General features: G+C 46.8%; 1 protein-coding gene across 1 annotated transcript in view; it reads right to left on the reverse strand.

Moving 5' to 3' along the window:
• Window positions 1-9,186: 9,186 nt before the first annotated feature.
• MRPL3 (mitochondrial ribosomal protein L3) overlaps window positions 9,187-21,024 on the reverse strand; it is a 291,539-nt gene continuing 279,701 nt past the window's right edge. Inside the window, exon 10 of the mRNA XM_085630663.1 lies at window positions 9,187-9,540. Within this exon, the coding sequence (XP_085486789.1) occupies window positions 9,391-9,540 (150 nt within the window). The 3' untranslated portion in view covers window positions 9,187-9,390. The remainder of the gene's footprint in view (window positions 9,541-21,024) is intronic.

Consider the following 21,024-nt stretch of genomic DNA (forward strand, 5'->3'; position numbering starts at 1 on the left):
CTTCTAAAATTCTTACTTCTAAGTTACCCTTGCTGAGGAAAATACTGATTGTTCTCATTTTCCTTTGGGTACCTCATCTGATTACCCTTCTAATACTTCATCTAATTCTCAGTGTGGTCATTGTACATCTTTCCATGTCACTCCTTCCACTTCAGGTACATCCAGAACACATCGTAATTGTTCTGTTCCTGCTAGATTTAAGGACTTTTACAGGTCTTAAATTACATTTGCTTTTCTCCTTCAGGTCTTTTTGTACATTTTCTTATGGGAGGGAGATGATGTAAAGATTAAGGGCAGACGGAGAACTCCACTCCGCCCGCGGAGTGTGCGAGATTTGCCTACTCCGCATTGTAGGAAGGTGAATATCTGACTACAGTTAACCCCAACTTTTTGCCTAGTGTTTAGCTGGTTTTTCGACTTAGTTGGCCTGAGATCCTGCCATTCAGGGTCTCAGGCTGTCTGCTCTCTCTTTAAAATGGACTCTATGTACCCTAGGTACATACCCAATTGGTAAGGATCACCTTATTGGACCCTGTACAGTGTACCCTAGGTACCCAGGGCATAGGTGTACCCTAGGCCTACCAGGGGCTGCAGCATGTATTATGCCACCCCTGGCCTGGCCTTCCATTAGGACACAACTGGCTGCCCACCCAGCTGGGGCAAGGTTGTGTAATCACCCCTTGCTTAGGTGTAGTATTCCTATACCTACCTTATATATAGACACATGTGTACCTATCAGCCACTCCTATGGCAGGCCTTAACAATCCTGGAGGCAGAGTGCTTGGTAACATGTGAGATGGTGCTCTAGCATGAGCTGAGCCTGTCTGCAGGTTTCGGAACCATGTCCTTATAGCTGTTCTATGATATAACCTACCATATACTCTTAAAGTACCTTATAATCTTTAACGGTTATGGTAACTATGGTTTGGCTTTATCAAAACATGTCGTGTAAGGTGTCTAACACTTTGGAATAATACCCCCATACCATTTCTGGTGATGAGGATATTGTTCCTCCCTTCTAGAGGGAGAGACATGTTAAAATCCTACTTTTCTGTTTAACTCTCACCAAAGCCTCAGCATCACAAAACGGATGCTGCTGCCACAGACATGAGTCTGACCTCCTGCAGCTGGGAGCCCTCCCAGCCAGGGAGGCCTGGACAATAGGTTCCTGCTTGGGGAGGTGCTAGCACCACCCCAGACAGACTTTAGTGTATTGGGGCAGGGAGGGCTGAAAGGAATGAGACATGCCTGGGGCACGCAAGGTGCTCCATGCATAGTCCAGTTCAAACCGGTGCTGGGGCACTCCAGCCCCAGCTCTGGCGCGAAACTGGACAAAGGAAAGGGGGTGTAGCCACTCCCCTTCCTGGTCCCACCCATAGGAGGGACCTTGCAGGTAGCCCAGCCCACTAGACCAGTATATCAGTAGGTAGCTGAGCCCTGCTAAATTAGATTAACCTGAATCTGCAACTTGAACAGAAACTCTGGACCTTCGAAATTCGACCTCAGGAAGAAGACTGAAGAAATCTCCCTTGTGGCCAAGGAGTGACCACCCTGGGCAACCAGGCACTATCCAGCGACCACTGCTTGCTTTGCGACTGATCCTACGAGGGACAACTGCAGAGACTGACCAGCACTGAGACTTCCAGACACCTCTGACCCAGATCCACATCTGCAGCGAAGCGGAGACCCATGGAGGCGACGAGGGACGTGGGACCGGCGACTTGGGAAAAGTGGCTAGTAACTGACTAGCGCGACTTCTGAGGCTTCCTCGAGGCTGTGCTTGGGGAATTGAGAGGTCCCACTCCCGAGCACCATCTGCAAAGAAGATCAGCTCACCACACTTCACGTGTTCTGTGTGGTGCCCTTCTGCACCTGAGTTGCTCGACGCGTTGTCCGGTTGCTGGCCCGTTGGCTAGTAGCCTCTGCGACGACGAACCTTTGTTTTCATCTTGCTGGTCCGGCTCCTCCAGACTGGCCCCCGCTCCTCTGTGAAAGAGAAGCACCCCAGACCTTCCTGGTCTGCACCAGAAGCAAGTCCTCCATTCTGCGTGGGTTCCGCTTGCCAAGGCTTGTTGGGTCCCGACTCGACTTCGACGCCGCCGACAGCAAGAGCCTTCGTGGGACAGCTCACCTCCTGGTCCTGGTCGTCCTCGACGTCTCCTGGTACCCGTGGCTGCTGCAACAAGCTTCACCTCTTCACCTGCATCTTCACGACATCGCCTGGTTCCTTCCTGGTTCCTTCCCGGCTCCTGGCTGGTGACCTAGACTCTGTCCCTTCTGCTTGCAGGTATCCTTCCTTCTTGATCCCATCCTTGGGATCCACCGGACACTCTTCACTGACTGCCTGTCAGCAACTTTTCTTCAGGCATCCATAGAAGTCAACGACGAAACCCGACGCAAGTTCACACCTATGCACCCGCAGCCCGTGGGCTAGGTAACTTGAGTACTCCGGTGCTCACAAGGGTATTGACTATCCTAGGGTCTAGTTTCCGAGTCTCGACTTTCTAGCTATTCCAGAAGTGTCCTAAAACTGTTAATTTCTAACTACTAGTAATTCTATCGACTTTTACGCATTACGCGTGAGTGTTTCCACTCTGCACCTGAATCCCGTGGGCCTCCCACTTCCTAACCTTTGGTAGTATAGTGTAGCCCCAGCGATTCTCTAGGCCTATCCTGTGTTCGTGACAGTGGTTCTTATACCACTTACTTAGTATATGGTTTGCGTGGCCCCTAGGGCCTAACTGTATTACTTACCTGTGTGACTTAATGTATGCTTAAATAAGACTGTGTTGTACTTACCTCAAATCTCATAAAGAGTGCTGAGGGTTTGACTAGAATAAATACATTCTATTTTTATATATATCTGTTGTGGTGTCCTTTCATTTGGTATTCAAGGGATTACAAATGGTATAACAGCTGGCTTCGCATGCCATTCAGAGTTTAGCCTAAGACTGCTCTTGTCCATGCTACCACTAGGATAGCTGGTCTATAAGGTTGACTTTACAACCAATCACCATAAGGGTTGTTTGGACTGATATAAGGTGTACACTAGAACTAGTGACATCATACATCAGGCCAACTTCTCACACGCATTACACGAAGTATAGGGCAAACCTCCGACTCCGCAGCAGAGCGGAGTTGGCCAGCCCCCGCCTCCACCCCCCCCTATTAAAAATGTATTCTACATTAATAAAAAAACAACAAAATAAACACTTACCTGTACTGCGGTGTCCCCGGGCTGCCCTCCTCCTCTTCCTTGCTGTCCCTCTCCTACTTGGGTCTATCATCTTGCGAAAACTGCGCATGCCGGCACATTTCTTGCAAGCGCATTTCTTGGGAGAAATGCGCATGCGCGTGTATGTGCAGTTTCTGCAAGATGATCGACCCAAGTAGGAGAGAGACAGCGAGGAAGAGGGCAGCCGGGGACGCCACAGTACAAGTAAGTGTTTATTTTGTTGTTTTTATTCATGTATAATTAATTTTAATAGGGGGGTGTAGGCGGGTGGAAGAGTTCCACGGAGTTTGTTCCCAACTCCGTGGACCTCCACGTAGTCTCGCTACGCCAGCTACGCCCGGGGTTAGAAAGGTTTGCATCTTACATGGCTTACCTGTTTCAACTTGCATTGTGCTTATTTCCATTGTAGTCTTTTCTCGCTATTCATTACTGTATGTCATCCATGTTCCCTGGCTTGCGCTCCTTCAAACATGCTTATGTTTGAAAGGGCATCGCTCGTGGTGTCTTTCTTCAAAAAAGCATGTTGTTAAACAGACAATGACAGCTCATGCTTCATTGAGGATGGATACACTTCCGTGGTTTTGCTGTGAAACTCAAACTTGTTCCTGGAATCTCAACTCTTCTCTGGTTTGTTCCTGCGCTCAAATCACACTACGGCACTTCACACAGGGTATGGTTGGGGCAAGTTCCACAAGTAAGCTACCATTATCAGACTTGCTCTTTCCTTTGGAGCTAAAAGTTACAGAAGGGATGGCAGAATTTGTTGGGAAGATTATTAAAGGATCATGGACATTTTCCAGGTGGATTTCAATTTTCACATCATTCATGATGTTTCAACTTGGTTGGTCAAACATTATATACTCGATTATGCTCTCTGTGGTCTTTTTAAATGAACATTTCTCTTCTCTGCTGCTATTGTAATGGACCGACAAAAGAGTACTCAAACGTTTTATGTTGTATTTTTTGTGTTTTGAAGTGCTTTGTTTCGTGTGGTACTTTTTTGATCTAAAGTGATCGAAATAAAGTTTTTGAATTGAATTGAATTGAAATACACAATTCCACTTTTATGGATCACATTACTGTAGACTTAGAATCTGCAGGGGTGTTCGATTTGGACCTCTGGCAGATCAGCAATTATTGTTAAGGCTACATGCTGTTTGTGAGAAAGTGGATTAGTGGTTGGGGTGGATGGAAGAATACCACAAGTAATTATGTCACTATTCTGGTCCATGTCTGGTAAAGGTTTCAGTAATTTAAACCTGAGCTCAAACCCTGATAGCTATAGCACAGAGCAGAGACTCAACGTAAGAAATTGCATAAAGCATTTAGAAGTACCAATTCAGTTAAAATGACACAAAAACAAAAATCCAATTGGGAGAAACACAATATATGATGTTTTTGAGTTTTAAATAAAAATAATGCCAGAAAGTGCAAAATGCCAACCGCTGGCAACTGGTTGTGCTACACCGGGACAGGGGTAATGTTTGAGGCAGACTGTGATGGAGAACGGTTTGGATACAAGGGACCAGATCAGTCCTGGTTACCTTCTGACTTAGAAACTTTTATGGTGAAAATGTTGTTGTTGAGGAGTCGTCAGCGGGGCAAGCTGCAAGCTGGATCTGAAGCGGGGTTCGACCAATGTGGGTTGCTGAAGCATAGGGTCCCAGAGCAGCCACAGAAAAAGGTGGGAAAGCTCCTAGCAGGTGAAGTCTATGCATAGGAAGGTTTCAAAGTTGATTGGATGCTGCACGGCGTTGGTCCTGGAGAAGCCCTCTACATTTGGACATAGAAATCTTTCTGGAGTTTGAATTTTCTTCAGTGAGGCAAACCAGCAAGTCGAGGCCAACCCCGGTCTCAGTCAGTTCCTTCATACAGAAAGTTGGAAAAAAGTATCCAAGTCCCAGCTTATGCACTTTGGGCAGGATGAGTACACACTAACACTAGCCAAGGGTTTAATTACCTCAAGAACAGTACATGAGGGTCAGGACGATCTCACACAGATGCCACAAGCAGGCTCTAGGGTAGGTCCAGTTGAAACGGGTCATCTGGGATTTCAGGAAAGTGGGCTTTTTGCAGCGTTTGTGTCCCTGTATACAGGCAACTGACGCTTGGAGCCCACTTCTTTGTCCTGGGTACAAAACTCCTGTGCCCACCTTAGAGGTGCGGTCAGGGAAATGAGTAAACCTCCCCTGTCACTCAACACTGGTTCTGGAGGCTGCTCCGTCCCACTGGGAGTTTCGACTGGCTGGGTAGCAGGACAATAGAGGGTGGCAGGTCCAGGTGTGAGCTACATCTGCCAGTGGCAATGCAGGCATTTTTTGAAGTTAAGTTCCTAGGTCCAGCCTAGATGTCCATACTGTTAGGGCAAGGTGAACCCTTCTCCCCTTGTCACCGCTCTGGGAGCCACTTTGTATCTAACCAAGGATCGATTCAGCTTCTGGACGACAGTTGGAAGCCCAGGAAAATTGACTTCTTGAGGCTTTAGGCAGACTAAAGGCAACTTTTTAAAGGTACCTTTTGTAAAATATCACAAGTCCAACTTGATCAGTGGATTGTGTGTGAAAAATACATTAAAAAGTCCAAGAGTTAACTTTTTAGCTGGTTTTCATGGAACAGATAATCCTGCTATAGTGAAAATAAAGGTTTATTCATTGTCACTGTGAGTACATGCTTAACATTAAACTTTTCCATGTCTTACTGTTAAACATCATGCCTTATGGGCATTTAAAGCCTACTTGTGAGTGACCGATTAATATATAAAAAGAGAGCTTGGGCCTGCCAAAAGGGGTTATTTTTTCCTAAAGGGGTTATTTTGACAGGTCAAATTTGTAGTTTAAACCTGCAAAGCCAAGTCACTTGTGGAAGGCCTCTACTCATATTTAGCATTTGTCACTTTAGTGGAGTCACAATATGTGCTGCAGTCTACTAGTGCCATTTAATTTACAGGCTCCGGGTACACTTTCAGTGTGCAGAGTTAAAGCTCCGGTAGAAAAAACCTAGCAAAACAAAGTTGGGGTGACCACATAGAAGGGAACCAAAAGGAGCATTTTCCTACACTGTTCCAGTTTGGATGGATTGAAACTTTTTTCCCAGCTAAAATGGGAATGCCTCATGAGCAATCTTCAGCCTCAATAATGTCTATGCAATCATCGTAGGATTCAGAGGTAACATTGAACTCACTGACCACCATAAAGTATGGTTTCCATTTGCTTTAGCTGTCATTATTAAATGTTTATAATCTAGCATCGAGCAAAGTTAGGGTTGGGGATTCGATGCATGTTTCCCATCTTTACTGTGAAATTTAAAAATCATCATTTGTTTACCTGAAGTGAAAGTTAACAGCACTTGCTGAATGTCTTGGTGCCCACGATCAATTTCTTTTACTCCAAGGTTCAACGTAATATGAACTGTGATGACAACACCCCCTCCCCTTTACTGATGGCCTAGCTTTTAGTTGAACTATGGCTGAAATTGTAAAGGATGTATATCCTGCTTAATGTAAGTGATCTACCGCCTAGATTTTTTGGAAGATGTGTATTGCATGATTTTTGATAAAGTTCACCATTTTCTGTGCTAATCCAGCAACATTCCAACATATATCTATAGTAGCTGGCTCACAAGAAGGTATTCTCATTTATCTTGAGCAGTGTTGCATTAGGTGTGAGCATTTTGCACATGCAGGAATAAACTGCCTCCACTGTATAGCTTGCCATATCAGGTATGGCAGCCACTCTACTCATCTTATAAAGCACAATGGAAATGTCTGATCAGCTATTGCACTATGTATAATAGGAGAGGCTGGACATGCCCGGTTTTTACAAAAGTGCCTTTTGTGGGTCAACATTTCTTTGTTAAGATGGTGAGAGCAGGCGCGCAACACCCATTGGACTCAAAGGGCTTCAGCCCACCCCCCCCCCGTCGTGTGTGGCAGCCCGGGATGAGACACCTTCCTGGGCAAAAAAGCAGCCGCACCCGAGCACTTCACAGGTCCTTAAAAGACCATTTGCATGTTAATGAGGCCTTGCTGTTGTTTCACCCCATTCTAAGAGCCCCTGCAGCTCCTCTCTGCCGATTGCTTAAAGTTCAACCCCCCCCCCGAAATTTTTGCTCAGCCCCCCCCCCCCCCCGAAATTTGGCTCTAGTTGCGCCTCTGCGTGAGAGTATCTTCGTTCACTGATTTCCAGTGAACTCTCAGCTCTTTTACTACAGTGCTAAGGGACCAGGGAGTTTAAATGTGGATAGGGTGTTTGGAATAGCCCATTTACAACCCTCTAGAACTTCTTGGACCCAAGGAGTAATTTAAAAGGTGGATTTTCTTTTATTTCCCTAATGAGCAATTGTATTTTCATATCTGTTATTTTTGGCTTATGGTGTTTTCTTCCTATATTATCACCTCCAATTGTTATTACATTACACCACAGGAGCACTTAGGACACATAGCACTCTACTCTGTTAAATTTGTGGGTGGCATTCTGAGTTAGTTAGTCCTTGGTTCCTCAGTTCTCTCAATCAATTAATCAAATGCTTGTAAAGCGCAGCTACTGATCTGTATGGGTCTCAAGTCGCTGAAGGGTTTTGGGGGGTGGGGGATAGGGGACTGCTGGTCAGTCTATGCACTGTGGTTCCGTTCGAAGAGCCAGGTCTTCAATTCCAGAATTGGGGCAGCAATGGTGATTGCCAGAGGTGGAGAGGCAGGGTGTTCCAGGTCTTGGCGGCGAGGTACGAGAAGGATCTTACTCTGGCCCTAGTCTTACAGATCCGTGGGACGGTAACCAGGGCCTGTTGAGAAGAGTGAGGGGTCTGGTGGGTGCATGAAATGAGAGGCGGTGGTTGAGGTACACAGGTCCCATGTCGTGAAGGGCTTTATGGAAGTGTGTGAGGAGCTAGAAGGTGACCCTTTTGTTGATTGGGCGCTAGCAGAGTATCATGTTGGATAATGCTGGCCAAAGATAAACAACGCTTCTTTGGCCCTTTTGTTGTGCGGTATTACTCCCAGGTCATGTCTCAGTACTTGGGATTTGACACAATGAGATCCTGAACCATGTACCACTGCTTCCAAAGAGGGGGTCTCGTGGTAATACGGCTTGTAGCAACTTTTCTGCTTTGTGTTCTAACGCATTAAACTGGCATGCTGTTTGTGACCAATATCACTAACTAAAAGCTTAGGTAGCTTGAACTGCAAAATGGGGGCACCTGCATGCTAGTTATATAGGACACATTTGTTCTAACCCTATTTGCCAGCCTCGCACCCCCAGTGTGAGATTAAAAATACCTGAAAATGTCAAGAAACGTTAAAGAAACCAAAAACTTACAACAACCCGGCAGGGCAGGATTCGGATCAGTCGTCATGGTATCATTATTGGACTGTTGATGCTTTAAGAAAACTTAGACCGGTTGTAAGTGGCCTGACGGCTGCTTCCTGTAAAGTACTAAAGAATCGCCCATGATTCTACCCCAGGCAGTACTGGTCTAGTTACCTAAAAAGGACCCAGGTAGGAGGGCAGAACAGTGAAGTGTGTGGTATTAAATTTTTTTTACATTATTTTAAGAAAGCCTGAGTAAGTAAGGCATTCTCATAAATGGAATTTAAAGGTTGAATTGTCAGATTCTGAAATCCTTTAGAGAGCTTGAGTTTTAAATTTAAAGGAGGAAACTATGAACCAGATAGTTATGCTTTCGGACTCTACTTATGATTCTTCAAAGAATATGAAGAGCACTGTTCATCAAACGTAAGCCAACAATCTATTTGACAGTTAACACCGAGATTCACTTAGCACATCACAAGGAAAGACAATGGCGTCCAACCATACAGACAGAAGAAATGTTTGCTGAATAGTAATAAAGTGGCTTTGTGTGTAGTGCCATCCTGCCATTTTTTTTTTTTTTAAACTTAAAAGCCACAAACAACTTCTCTTGAACAAATTTTTATGCAAGAGATATCAAATAAACAATTTGGACTTATGAAAAGTTACATTTTAATGTTTTAGGTTTCATTTAAAATGAATACAAAAAAATCAAGAAGTGAAAGGTAAATTGGAGCCTGTAAATAAAGTTGTTTTCTAACCAGTTTTGCACATGATCTGAAGATGAAACGTGGGACTTGGAAGGGACCTCACAAGGAATTACAGCTAACATCATTAACAATGCCAGCAGCATTAGGAATATGTGATTGAGGGCTCATTAAACTGGAAAAGTTCTTCATCAAACAGGTCTTCAGGCAGCTCTTCATCTCCATCAGCAAAATAAGTGGGGAATGGAAGGTTTTCCTTTGAGTTTCGGTAGGGAGGCAAGTCAGAGTCTTTAACCTAGTTAAAAAAAAGAACACATAACAATGAGAATTTAACCGGTAAAAGTGATACTTGTGGCAATGCATTGATGAACAAGTTACTTAAATTTGGTAACACTCTTTTAGGTAGAAAATCTACTAAACTGCAGATTCCTCAACTTTAGAATATCCCAAGGCTCTAGAGTCTAGACTAGATCCGGAAGATTTAAAACAGCATTGTTCCTATGCACTTGTAGTTGGTGTAGTGCAGCTCATCGCAGACTTCGGAAGTCGCAAACGAAGCCACATTTAAATGCAACCTCTGCAAGCTGATGTAAGTTTCTTTCCCTTGGACGTGGAGCCCAACAATAATATGCAATACCAGTATGACGATGCCTACATTGAGACTTTTGTAGATTAAATTGGAGACCATTCCACAGGACAGGGAGGTGGAGGGCTTGGAGGAATCTGTGGTTAGAGTATCCACCAGAAAGAGAATTACCAAAAGTAAGTATCTTGTTTCTTGACGAATACATGTAACCGCAGATTCGTCAACTTTGGAATAGAGTGCAAAGCAGTACCAACCAAGGTGATGGGTCTGAAGAATGGCTCAACTCAAAAGATCCCGCAGGACCAAATAAGCAAAATGCACTCCCTGTCAGACCTTGCACTCAAGGTAGTGGTGCTTAGTGAACGTGTGCACAGATGCTCACGCCACAGCCTGCAAGACATTCAGAAGAGGCACTCTACTAGTATCTCACGTTCTCTCTCGAGCATGGAATGTGGAGGTGGCAGGCTGAGCGAGATGTGGATAGGAGGGAGCGCTGGTAGGGGTGGCTGAGGGTGGTTGTGTGCCGGTCCTCTTTTACAAGTTTATCAAAATATATTAAAACTATTACATCACACTCCTTGTGCCACTGCAGTGGTAGCAGCCTTGGCGCTGGTGGAATGTAGCCCCAGTCCTTCTGGAGGCTGCTCTTGGTCACTGTGCGTCAGATCTTAATACAGAGGACTATCCATCTTGGCTGAGTCCTTTTCTGCATGGCCTTGCCTTTCTTTGTCCCAGAGAACCAAAATGCTCATCGTCCTCCAAATGGTCTTTGGTGTGATCGATGTAAAAGCTCAAGCTTCTTTTGGGGTCCATAGTATGGAGTCTCTCACATTTTGTTCGAGAGATGAGGCAGAGAAAAGAAATGTTGGAACAGTGATGGTTTGCCCAACACACAAGTGAGTCACAACCTTTGGAAAAAGGGCCACTCTGGTCCTCAACACCACCCTATTTGTGAAAAAGGTAGTGCTAGACGGCTGCAATGAGAGAGCTTACAGTTCACTGCAAAAAATCATAAAATGAACCGCTGTTACTGCGACCAGGACAGTCTTCAGACTCAGGAGACGTAGAGGACAGCTGTGCAATGGTTTCCAAGTGGTGCACATATGAAAGGGGTGCACTTGATGAAAGGAGTGCACATGAGGCAAGTGAACACCAAATTGGGGTCCCAATGTGACCTCAAAAAGGGCCTGGGTGAAAACATGTCTCAAACCTTTCAAAAACATCACAAAAGGTGACCTGAACAATGACAGTTGGTCCGAGAAGCACAAATAGGCAAAAAGGTCTGACAAGGAACCCTTATGGGTGCCCACTGCAAGTCCTCGCTGGGCCAGGGGTAAAGCAAACAAGACCTTTGATAGTTTGGCTGGTGCCAAACCTGGTCACAACTTGTCCTAGCACCCAACATAGACCGACTTTGTAGAGGGATGCATGGCAGCAAGGATGACATCCACAACTTTGAGACAAAGATTAAACGAGTTAACTGCTATCCCTCAACTCCATGCATCGAGATGCAGAATGTGCAAGCCAGGGTGAAGGTCCATGTCCTGCTGCTGTGACGGGAGATCCTCCCAGAACGGGGGCCTGATTGGCGGACAGATGCTCATGGCTGGAAGTTCCTGATACCACACTCTCCTTGCCCAATCTGGAGCACTAGGATGACTTGGGCCTGATCCTTCCTAAACTTCTTCAGAGGCAGCAGGGCAGACAGGATAGTAGAGGTTGCGGTGGAAAAGTATATTGGAGTCCCTTGCTCCACTCTATCTGGAATGAGCCTCTGAGAGAGAGCCTTCTTGGAAATTCCAGTGAACAAATATTTTGACACTGTACATTCAACAGTGGCAAAAAGAGCTATCCGGGCTTCTCTGCATTGCTGGAAAATTCCCTATGATACCTTGGGTTGTAAACTGCCACTTGTGATCCACCAGGCGCCACTTGCTAAGTTCCTCTGCTCGGGAGTTCAAAGATCCTGCCAGGTGGTTCCTAACCAGAAAAATGCCCTGACGCCCCAGCCAGCTCCTAAAGAGAAGAGCCTCCTAGAACAAAACCCAAGACTCCAGCCTGCCCTGCCTGTAGCAGTACCACATGACATTGGTGTTGTCTTTGAAACCCTGAACCAGCATCCCCTTGATGGATAGTAGAAAGGCATTCAACTTTGGGTGAATGGCCTGCAACTCTATCAGGTTCATGCGGAGTTGCGTCTCCTCAGAGACCAGCGTCTTCTTATCTTCACCTCTCCCGGATGACCACTGCATTCAGCAGCAATACATCTGTCACCATGTCACCTCTGGGTGGGGCAGGGTGAGGGATCTGCAACCAGTCCAACTGCTAAGCAGACACCACTGCAGGTCTCTTTTGTAGTTTCCTCTGACACCAGGATGGAGTCAGACAGGTTCAAGTGATGATGGGTCCACAGCGACTCTAGGTTCCACTGCAAAACCCAGACTTGCCCCCTGGCACAGTCGATGAGCAGGATGCAGGAGGCCAAGAGGCCCAGAAGCATCAGAGCAACTAACTGAGACCCAGGACCGAGGCTGAAACATTGGGATCATGGCCCAAATGTATGGACTCATTGTGACAGGGAAGGTTGGAATAGCACCGTATCCAGAATGGCCCAAATTAAAGCGAGCCTTTGCGAAGGAGTCAAGTGTGACTTTGGTACATTGACAGTGAACCCCAATTAAGTTAGGAAATTTGCTGTTGTTTTGAAGTGGTTTACCACGGACTGTGGCAAGCCTGCCTTCAACAGCCAGTCATCGATGTATGTGAAAACTTTAATCCCCAGCCTCCAAAGTTGCCCTACAACCAATGCCATCACTTTTCTGAACACCCGATGGACACTGGTGAGGCTAAAGGGGAGCATGGCAAATAGATAATGCTCCTGCCCTACCTGGAAGCACAAGTAGCATCTGTGGGACTGCAGGAAGTGCAAATGCAAATAGACATCCTGCAGGTCCAAAGCCTGGATCCAGGGCAGTAAGACCTGAGCCAACGTGAGCATCTTCAATTTGTCATTCAGTGGGCAGAGATCTAAAATAGGACGAAGACCTCAACCTTCCTTTTGCATGAGGAAATAGCCCTCACTTTGGCTCCTTTCTCAAAAAAAAGGCTGCACCTCATGATGCAAGAAGGACAAGGTGCTTCTCTAAAAAATACTCTAATATGTGCAGAAGGTGCGGAAGATGCGGCAGATCGAATAGGAATGGCAGGGCATTGCCTCGTTGGACGATCTGAAGGATGCACCATTGAACGTTATACTGTGCCACCAATAGAGAAACCGTTTGATGCTGCTTCCCACAGGGTGGACATGTAAGAGCAAACTAAAGCGGCTTTGAAGCAGATGCTGCAGGGATGGAGTCTGGGAAGTTTGCTGCCCCTAGGGACCTGAACCTTGTCTGGCTGATCCCAGCCCGACCCGGAGGTGCCTTTTGTGGAGGTAGTGAGGCTTGGCATTGCCTGTATGACAATCCTCTAGAGTAACCTTAAAAGAGGCAAAAATGCTGAGGGTGCCTTAATGCCAGAATAGAGAGGCCTCAGTAACATTATGTGGTCCACCTTTTTTTAAAGCACTCCAGCACAGAATCGGACTTCTTGCCAAACAGGTGAGACCCATCAAATGGTATATCTATCAAAGAGGCCTGCACATCTCCAGAGAAGCCTGCGGATCTCACCCAAGCATGACACTGAAACACCACAGTAGTGTCAACTACTCTGTTCAGCTGGTAGTGTCCAGTCCAGAATGAAATATTTATTTAGCAGCAACCTGACAATCCTTGATGGTTTGTGTCTGGTTGGCCTGAAATTCCAACAGGACTGCGGGAAAAATCTTATCAACCATCTGTCTCACAGAAGAGAGCATGGGAATATCTCCCCAGCAAACAGTTAGCACTGACTGAACAGTGGACTAGGCTGACAGAGAAAAAACAGTCTCTTTAATGATTTGATTCTTTAGAATTTAACCATACATTCTGGAGTGGGTTGTTCTGTAAATCACTTTGGGTCTCCTGGCACTGGGCAGTGCACTTAGGAACCTGCCTTTTCACTAGTGGTAACAAGGCATAGACAAGGTGTCCATTACAGTGTCAGTCAGTGCTTCATAGAATGATGGAAGAGGTTCAGAGGACATTTGTCCAGATTGCAGAACCTTTGTCAACACATTAGTTTTCACCTCCACAGCTGGCAGTTATAAGACTAAGGTCTATGCTGCCAGTATCAGCACCACATTGATGGCCCAGGGGGAGAACACAACCCAGTTCCCGGGAAGTATCCAACTCACTGCCCTCCTGTAAGTACATATACAGATTGTTATAATAATGCAGAGGAATATAATCCTCATAATCTCCAATGTCCTCTCCAAAAGCTCAAGCCTGGCGTCTCAGTTTACTATTTGTGATGATTCCCAAACTCTATATACTTTTGGGATACTCCCAGTGGTAGGCGCCTATGTTTATGTTACATAGCTCATGCTCTGAGAAAAGTCGGGAACAAAACGTTTTTGGAGCACTGGAGTGCGGCTCTGAGGTAGAAGCATGCCTTTCCCAAAGTCTGATGAACTGGTGCAAGGTGTGTTGTACGGCTTCACGGTGCGACATCGGGCGCGGTTAAGGCAAATTCATCTCTGAGATGGATAGGACAATCTGAACAAGGTCTTCCTCCAGTGCCTGTGGCAGTGGAGCCATTGTCAACAGCAAAGAACCGGTGTGGTTTTTGGTGCCAAGTTGAAAGTGAACTCTGATGTCAGAGTGTATTATGATTTTATTGTTTCAATGAATACAAATTGTTACAAAAGACCATGCGTAATGTGTATTCCCAAGATCCTTCTTGGACTGTTAATAAAAACAATATCATTTGAATTAATTTCATACATTTCAGAGCCATATCGAAAGTTAATAAAAACAATATAATTTCAATACATTTCATACATTTCAGAGCCGTATCAAAAATAACAAGCATTTGCAATGCAATAGGTCTCGCATTTATAAGAGTTTGAGCTATTGGCATTGTAAAATTACAATGCCTTTTATTTATGTTTTGGTTTTAAAACAAATAAAAGGCATTGTCATTTACAATGTCAGTAGCATAAACTCGCATAAAAGCAGTGTGCAGCGTGCAGCAGTGTGCGGCGTGCAGCAGTGTGCGGCGTGCAGCAGTGTGCGGCGTGCAGCAGTGTTTCGTGTAGCAGTGTGTGGCATGCAGCACTGTGACGTGCAGCAGTGTGCGGCGTGCAGCAGTGTGCTGCGTGCAGCAGTGTTTCGTGTAGCAGTGTGAGGCATGCAGCACTGTGGCGTGCAGCGGCGTGCAGCAGTGTGCGGCGTGCAGCAGTGTGCTGCGTGCAGCAGTTTCGTGCAGCATGCAGCAGTGAATAATGCAGCAGTGTGCAGCAGTGTGTGGCGTGCAGCAGTGTGCCGGTTGCATCAGTGTGTGCCGTGCAGCAGTGTGTGGCGTGCAGCAATGTTTTGTGTAGCAGTGTGTGGCGTGCAGCAGTGTGCGGCGTGCAGCAGTGTGCGGCGTGCAGCAGTGTGTGGCAGTGTGTGGCATGCAGCAGTGTGAGGCGTGCAGCAGTGTGTGGCGTGCAGCGGCATGCAGCAGTGTGAGGCGTGCAGCAGTGTGAGACGTGCAGCAGTGTGCGGCGTGCAGCAGTGTGCGGCGTGCAGCAGTGTGCGGCGTGCAGCAGTGTGCGGCGTGCAGCAGTGTGCGGCGTGCAGCAGTGTGCGGCGTGCAGCACTGTGACGTGCAGCAGTGTGCGGCGTGCAGCAGTGTGCTGCGTGCAGCAGTGTGCTGCGTGCAGCAGTGTTTCGTGTAGCAGTGTGAGGCATGCAGCACTGTGGCGTGCAGCGGCGTGCAGCAGTGTGCTGCGTGCAGCAGTTTCGTGCAGCATGCAGCAGTGAGTAATGCAGCAGTGTGCAGTAGTGTGTGGCGTGCAGCAGTGTGCCGGTTGCATCAGTGTGTGCCGTGCAGCAGTGTGTGGCGTGCAGCAATGTTTTGTGTAGCAGTGTGTGGCGTGCAGCAGTGTGCGGCGTGCAGCAGTGTGCGGCGTGCAGCAGTGTGCGGCGTGCAGCAGTGTGCGGCGTGCAGCAGTGTGTGGCAGTGTGTGGCATGCAGCAGTGTGAGGCGTGCAGCAGTGTGCGGCGTGTAGCAGTGTGCGGCGTGCAGCAGTGTGCGGCGTGCAGCAGTGTGCGGCGTGCAGCAGTGTGCGGCGTGCAGCAGTGTGCGGCGTGCAGCAGTGTGCGGCGTGCAGCAGTGTGCGGCGTGCAGCAGTGTGCGGCGTGCAGCAGTGTGCGGCGTGCAGCAGTGTGTGGCAGTGTGTGGCATGCAGCAGTGTGTGGCGTGCAGCGGCATGCAGCAGTGTGAGGCGTGCAGCAGTGTGAGACGTGCAGCAGTGTGAGGCGTGCAGCAGTGTGCGGCGTGCAGCAGTGTGCGGCGTGCAGCAGTGTGCGGCGTGCAGCAGTGTGCGGCGTTCAGTAGTGTGCGGCGTGCAGCAGTGTTTCGTGTAGCAGTGTGGATGGTCTGATTCCGTTGTAATTGCCAGACCCGACCTGTTGCCAAAGCGCCAAGAAACCCTGTGCGGGTAGCTGAGCGCTATACAAGACTCTTATAATAACTCACTATTAAGTTACTCCCCAGTGGTGCTGGAGCTGCCCACTCTCTTAAGGAACTGTTGTCATAGTGCCTCTCTTTCTCCATCAGGCACTATAGTATGTGGTTTTCACTAAAGAAATTCGAATGACAATTGTGGATTATTTTGAGTTGAATGTAGGGTCTGTGGAACACTGTGGTACTCCATGGGAGGCTTTTAGGTCGCATATATGGGGTACAGCGAATTTTAAAAACTGCTGATGTTTTAAAATCAATCAGGCAATACCTGTTTAAATTGCAGACTTAATTAACTGAGCCTCAACACAAACGTTTCGGAAAGGATAATGCGGCATTATTGTCTGAGATTAATATCTCAATATTTGCATTCCTGGAGGCAGCTGAGAGCGAGATGTAGGCAAGCCACATAGGGGCATTATACAAATGCTGCAGTACAATGCACTACATCCCTTGCCTTCCACAAAATGCACGAGGCTGCAGCCCACCCCGCCCCACTTTCCTGACTGACCGCTTATGTATACAAGCATTTGCAATGAAATAGGTCTCGCATTTCTTAAAGTTAGAGCTGTTGGCGTTTAAAATGTTTTTGTACTTTTTTATTTGAAGTGGAGTGATCATATTTGCATAGCCTGTTGCCATTGGTATGACCTCTCGGTGCTGGAGAACGAGTCAATGGAAATTAGGTTATGAGGAGGGGAGATAAGTGTAATATACTGCTTGGAAAAAAAAGTAACATCCTGGAAGAAGCAAACACTTATAGGGAATGCAAGATCAAGTAAAGCATGTGAATTGTAAGCAGGAACAACATTGTTACTGTGGGGGCTCGCAGACTGCTGTGATGTGCCGCTGGTGATGGAAAAGCACAGTGAGATGCAGCTCTGAAGCTGCAACTCGTACATAAAGCGCGGCACACTTATGCCTGGTTGTTTAAAATACTTCAAAGGGCTTTCGTTTTCCTTGAATACCATATTTTACCTAACAAAACTACCACAATGTACACTGGAGCCCGTGTGTAAATCCTATTCTTACAACAGAATTGAAGTTTGCAAGAACCTGATTTTTATAGCCCACTTGCTACCAGTTTTGTGGCCACTTCATAGCACTGTAAATCCAACATCCACGGGGGAGGAGAATGAACGTGAAAGAAGTTGACGCGCTGGAAAAGAAGCAGGGACGCTGGCGAGGAGGCGACGAACATAGGCAGGACGGCACTAGCACCTGGAGCCAGAACGGTGGTGTTTGGCGCTATCAAGCCATGTCCCGGGGCTGTAAGGGCCGACGAGGCTGCAGGCAGCAGGCTTGCAACAGAGGCACCTCGAGTCAACGCGGTGGATCGGAAGAGATCGCCAGGAAGCATAAGATTGTGTCCCGGTCTCATGGGAGGGTAGCCAGATAACGCGCCGCAGGATGGGTCGGAGCGGTCGACGGTGTCCCCCAGGACGATGGCGTTATCACAAGATGAGCACGGGCCGGGATTTCCATAACAGTAATGGACCGGGTGGGGGCGCATTAAAGCCGCGGTTAATCTGCATAATAAGAGTGCAGCCGGGACGGGATGCGAGCGGCCCCTAGGGCCAGTAATACTAAGAATATAGAAGGGTATGTGGCGTATAAGTCTTCCCGACGGCATTTGTCAGGGCACATGAAACAAGAAGGGCTGGGCGAGAAGGGAGGGGGGGAATACCAGCAACAGAGGAGCCCGCGAAAGTGAAAGTGATCGTGATTACGATCGCTACGGAGGAAAGACACATGGCGCTGCGCGCGTGCACGTTCACGTGCACTGTAGCTTTAGGCCACGGCAGCACTTTGAAAAGCCCAGATATAAAATGTCTCTTCGAGCCTTTGGCTCACGAGACCTAAAAATGGAGGCCCATGGATACTGATATATGCTCACGGCTTTGGACTTAGAGTCTTGTGTTAAGCCAAGGCTAGATCTTTACCTACATTTGCATGAAAACTCAGAGCTTTTAAGTAATCTGGCCAGTTCCATGGGGATCTCGAATTTAAAAAGAAGCTCCATTGCATCCATGCAAGTACGGATGCCGTATTTTCAAAACAAGGGTTTTAATAAAGTGCGACGTATGAGACTCACTTCAGGGCAAATACAGAGTAGGTGGACCAGGGACTCTTCGAACTGATGGCAGAGTCTAAAGGAGGTGACCACCTCTAGTGATTTCCAGTGAGTATTAATGTCTTTTATTGGCATGACCATGAGTCTGTCCGAAAGGATTTGCTTTAATATTGGTTTATTCAGAACTGAGTCAAAGTAAGGCTGCCCCAGTTTTTCCTTATAAGAACTGACTAGTGTCCTAATATTGCTGCTGGAGGATTATATAGTTGCTATATCGTCCTGCTTTGATAGTGTTCGTACTGGTTTCTTTAGAATTGTTTTAAGCATGCTGGGTTGATCAATAAAGTAGCCCCAGTCAAAGATCGAGGTGCCACTCTGTGAGGGCGGTTGATAAAGCGTCTGCCCATGGATTTTTCCCTTTCGTAAAAATGTCTTTCTGGGTATCTTTCATGGTGTCTGGAGGGGCGGGTCGGGGACGGCGGCGGTGCATGTCCCTCGATAATAACGGATAACCGCGGCCAGATATTCATAAAATTGTTTGCTTAATCCAAATTCCAGCCTGATTAGTGTATTTCTGGCGTAGGCCGGTATCTGGAAATTATGTTTGAAGGCGCAGCAGTTGGCAGACTCCATGATGTTAGTTAGGGCCCCGGCAAATACTCGTTGCCCGTAGGAGATTGAAGGAATTAGCTTGGCACTTATGTCCTTTCGAATAGGCTCAGCTGACGCACTGCATAGTTTTAAATTAAGTCTGCAAAGGGCGTACGTCACCGCCTTGGCTTACGCTTCTAAAGATGCAATGTGAGCTGTAGGCTTGTCATTGCTCATGATCCATGCCCCCGGGTAGTTATATTTAGTTGTTAATATTTTCAAGTTGCACATTTTCCATAGATTTTGAAGTTTGTTGGGGTACTTTCCAAAGATGACTACCTTCGTTTTGCTGGCATTTGCTGTCAATTCATTTTCTTCATTGTAAATACTGAGCGCCTCCAATGCTCTTAGCATGCCTGTTTTTGTGTGGTCCATTAAGACCATGTTGTATGCGTATTGCATTAGGAATAGTCTGGTCGACCCAATTTTGAGTGCTTACAGGTTGGCTTTTGATATTGTTTTGCCAAGGTCTGCAATGTATAAATTAAAAAGTAGCTGAGCCAATAGGCAGCCTTGTTTCAGCCCTCTGTCCGTATATATCTTCTTTGTGGCGCTGTTTCCGGTGAGTTTGACGCGCACCCAGGTTCTGGTGTAGAGAGCTGTAATGGCGTTCAGCAGCCTGTTTGGAATCCCCCAATTTTGTAGTTTTCGCCAAAGTAGATTTCTGTTGATACAGTCAACCGCCATCGAGTAGTCAACGAAGCAGGCAAAGAGGGGGCACTAGTTTTCCCGAATGGACTGATCTACCAGATAGGCTAGGATTAGAATGTTGTCCAGTGTTGATGCTCCTGTCCTAAAACCGGATCAAAAGACTGGTAGTATTCCGTTCTCTTTAGCCCAGCGTTGTAGATCTTGTAGAAACAAGCTTGCATATGCCTTTGCCTTAATGTCCAGGAGAGCTATCATCTGTAGTTAGTTGGATCTCCAGTTTCGCCTTTTTTCTGTATTGGATGAAACAGGGATCCTTTCCAGGCTTCAGGGACCACTGAGTTGGTCATGCAGAACTTGTAAAATGGGGTGGGAATTGTTGCCCAGAATACGGTGTCCTCTTTGAACAGTTGTCCAGGGAGGGCATTGGGGCCTGGGGCTCTGTTACTTCTCATCTTATTAAGTATTTTTAACACGCGATTATACACGTCCGGGAATTCACTTGCTTCCTCCGTGTTTATTGGATTTACCACATTTTTTAGTGTCAGTGTCTTTATGCGGACTAATGCTCATAGGTGAGAGGAGTCACAATAGAGTGTTTTCACGTGGTTTACCCATGTGAGCCCTGGAACTCCGGTTTGCCTATTGTGACAATGTCCAGACAGCCTGTCGATGTATAACCAGAACTCTGCTTGGAGTTAGAAGACTATGGATGTGCAGCCATTGGGAGTCTTTTTGTTGCCTTTTGAAATTCCAAATATTTATCCTGTGAATGTCCCTGTCTGTCAGCCATATTTGGTGAGTGGTTTCGTCCCTCGCGCGCTTGTGGTTGTGGTTGGCTAGCCTCAGTGCCGTTTTACTTAGTTGGATTCTTTCGCACCATGAATTGGGTTGGCAGCACACCCTTGCTTTGGGTTCGGGATGAATCTTTAATTTTATGCCTAGCAATAGATGGTGCAGTTCTGGAACCAATTTTGACCTTTGATGTCAGAGTGTAACACATGATGGGTTCAGGAGGCACATACAGCACTGAGAGCAGGCCGATTGGCAGTAACCGGACTGGAGGCCTCCATGGATCGATGGGGCCTAAAGGCGCACCAGAGGGAGCTGGAAGAGTGCTAAAGATTTGGACTTTCAAAAGTCCTCAATCTATTGTGATATCGCTGATGGTCCCAGGTACATTTAGGATCAGTTACGGAATCTGCTCCTCAGTGGTGGATCGGGAAAGAGAT

The sequence above is a fragment of the Triturus cristatus genome, chromosome 10, assembly GCF_964204655.1.
Source record: "Triturus cristatus chromosome 10, aTriCri1.1, whole genome shotgun sequence".
NCBI classification, from domain to species: Eukaryota; Metazoa; Chordata; class Amphibia; order Caudata; family Salamandridae; genus Triturus; species Triturus cristatus.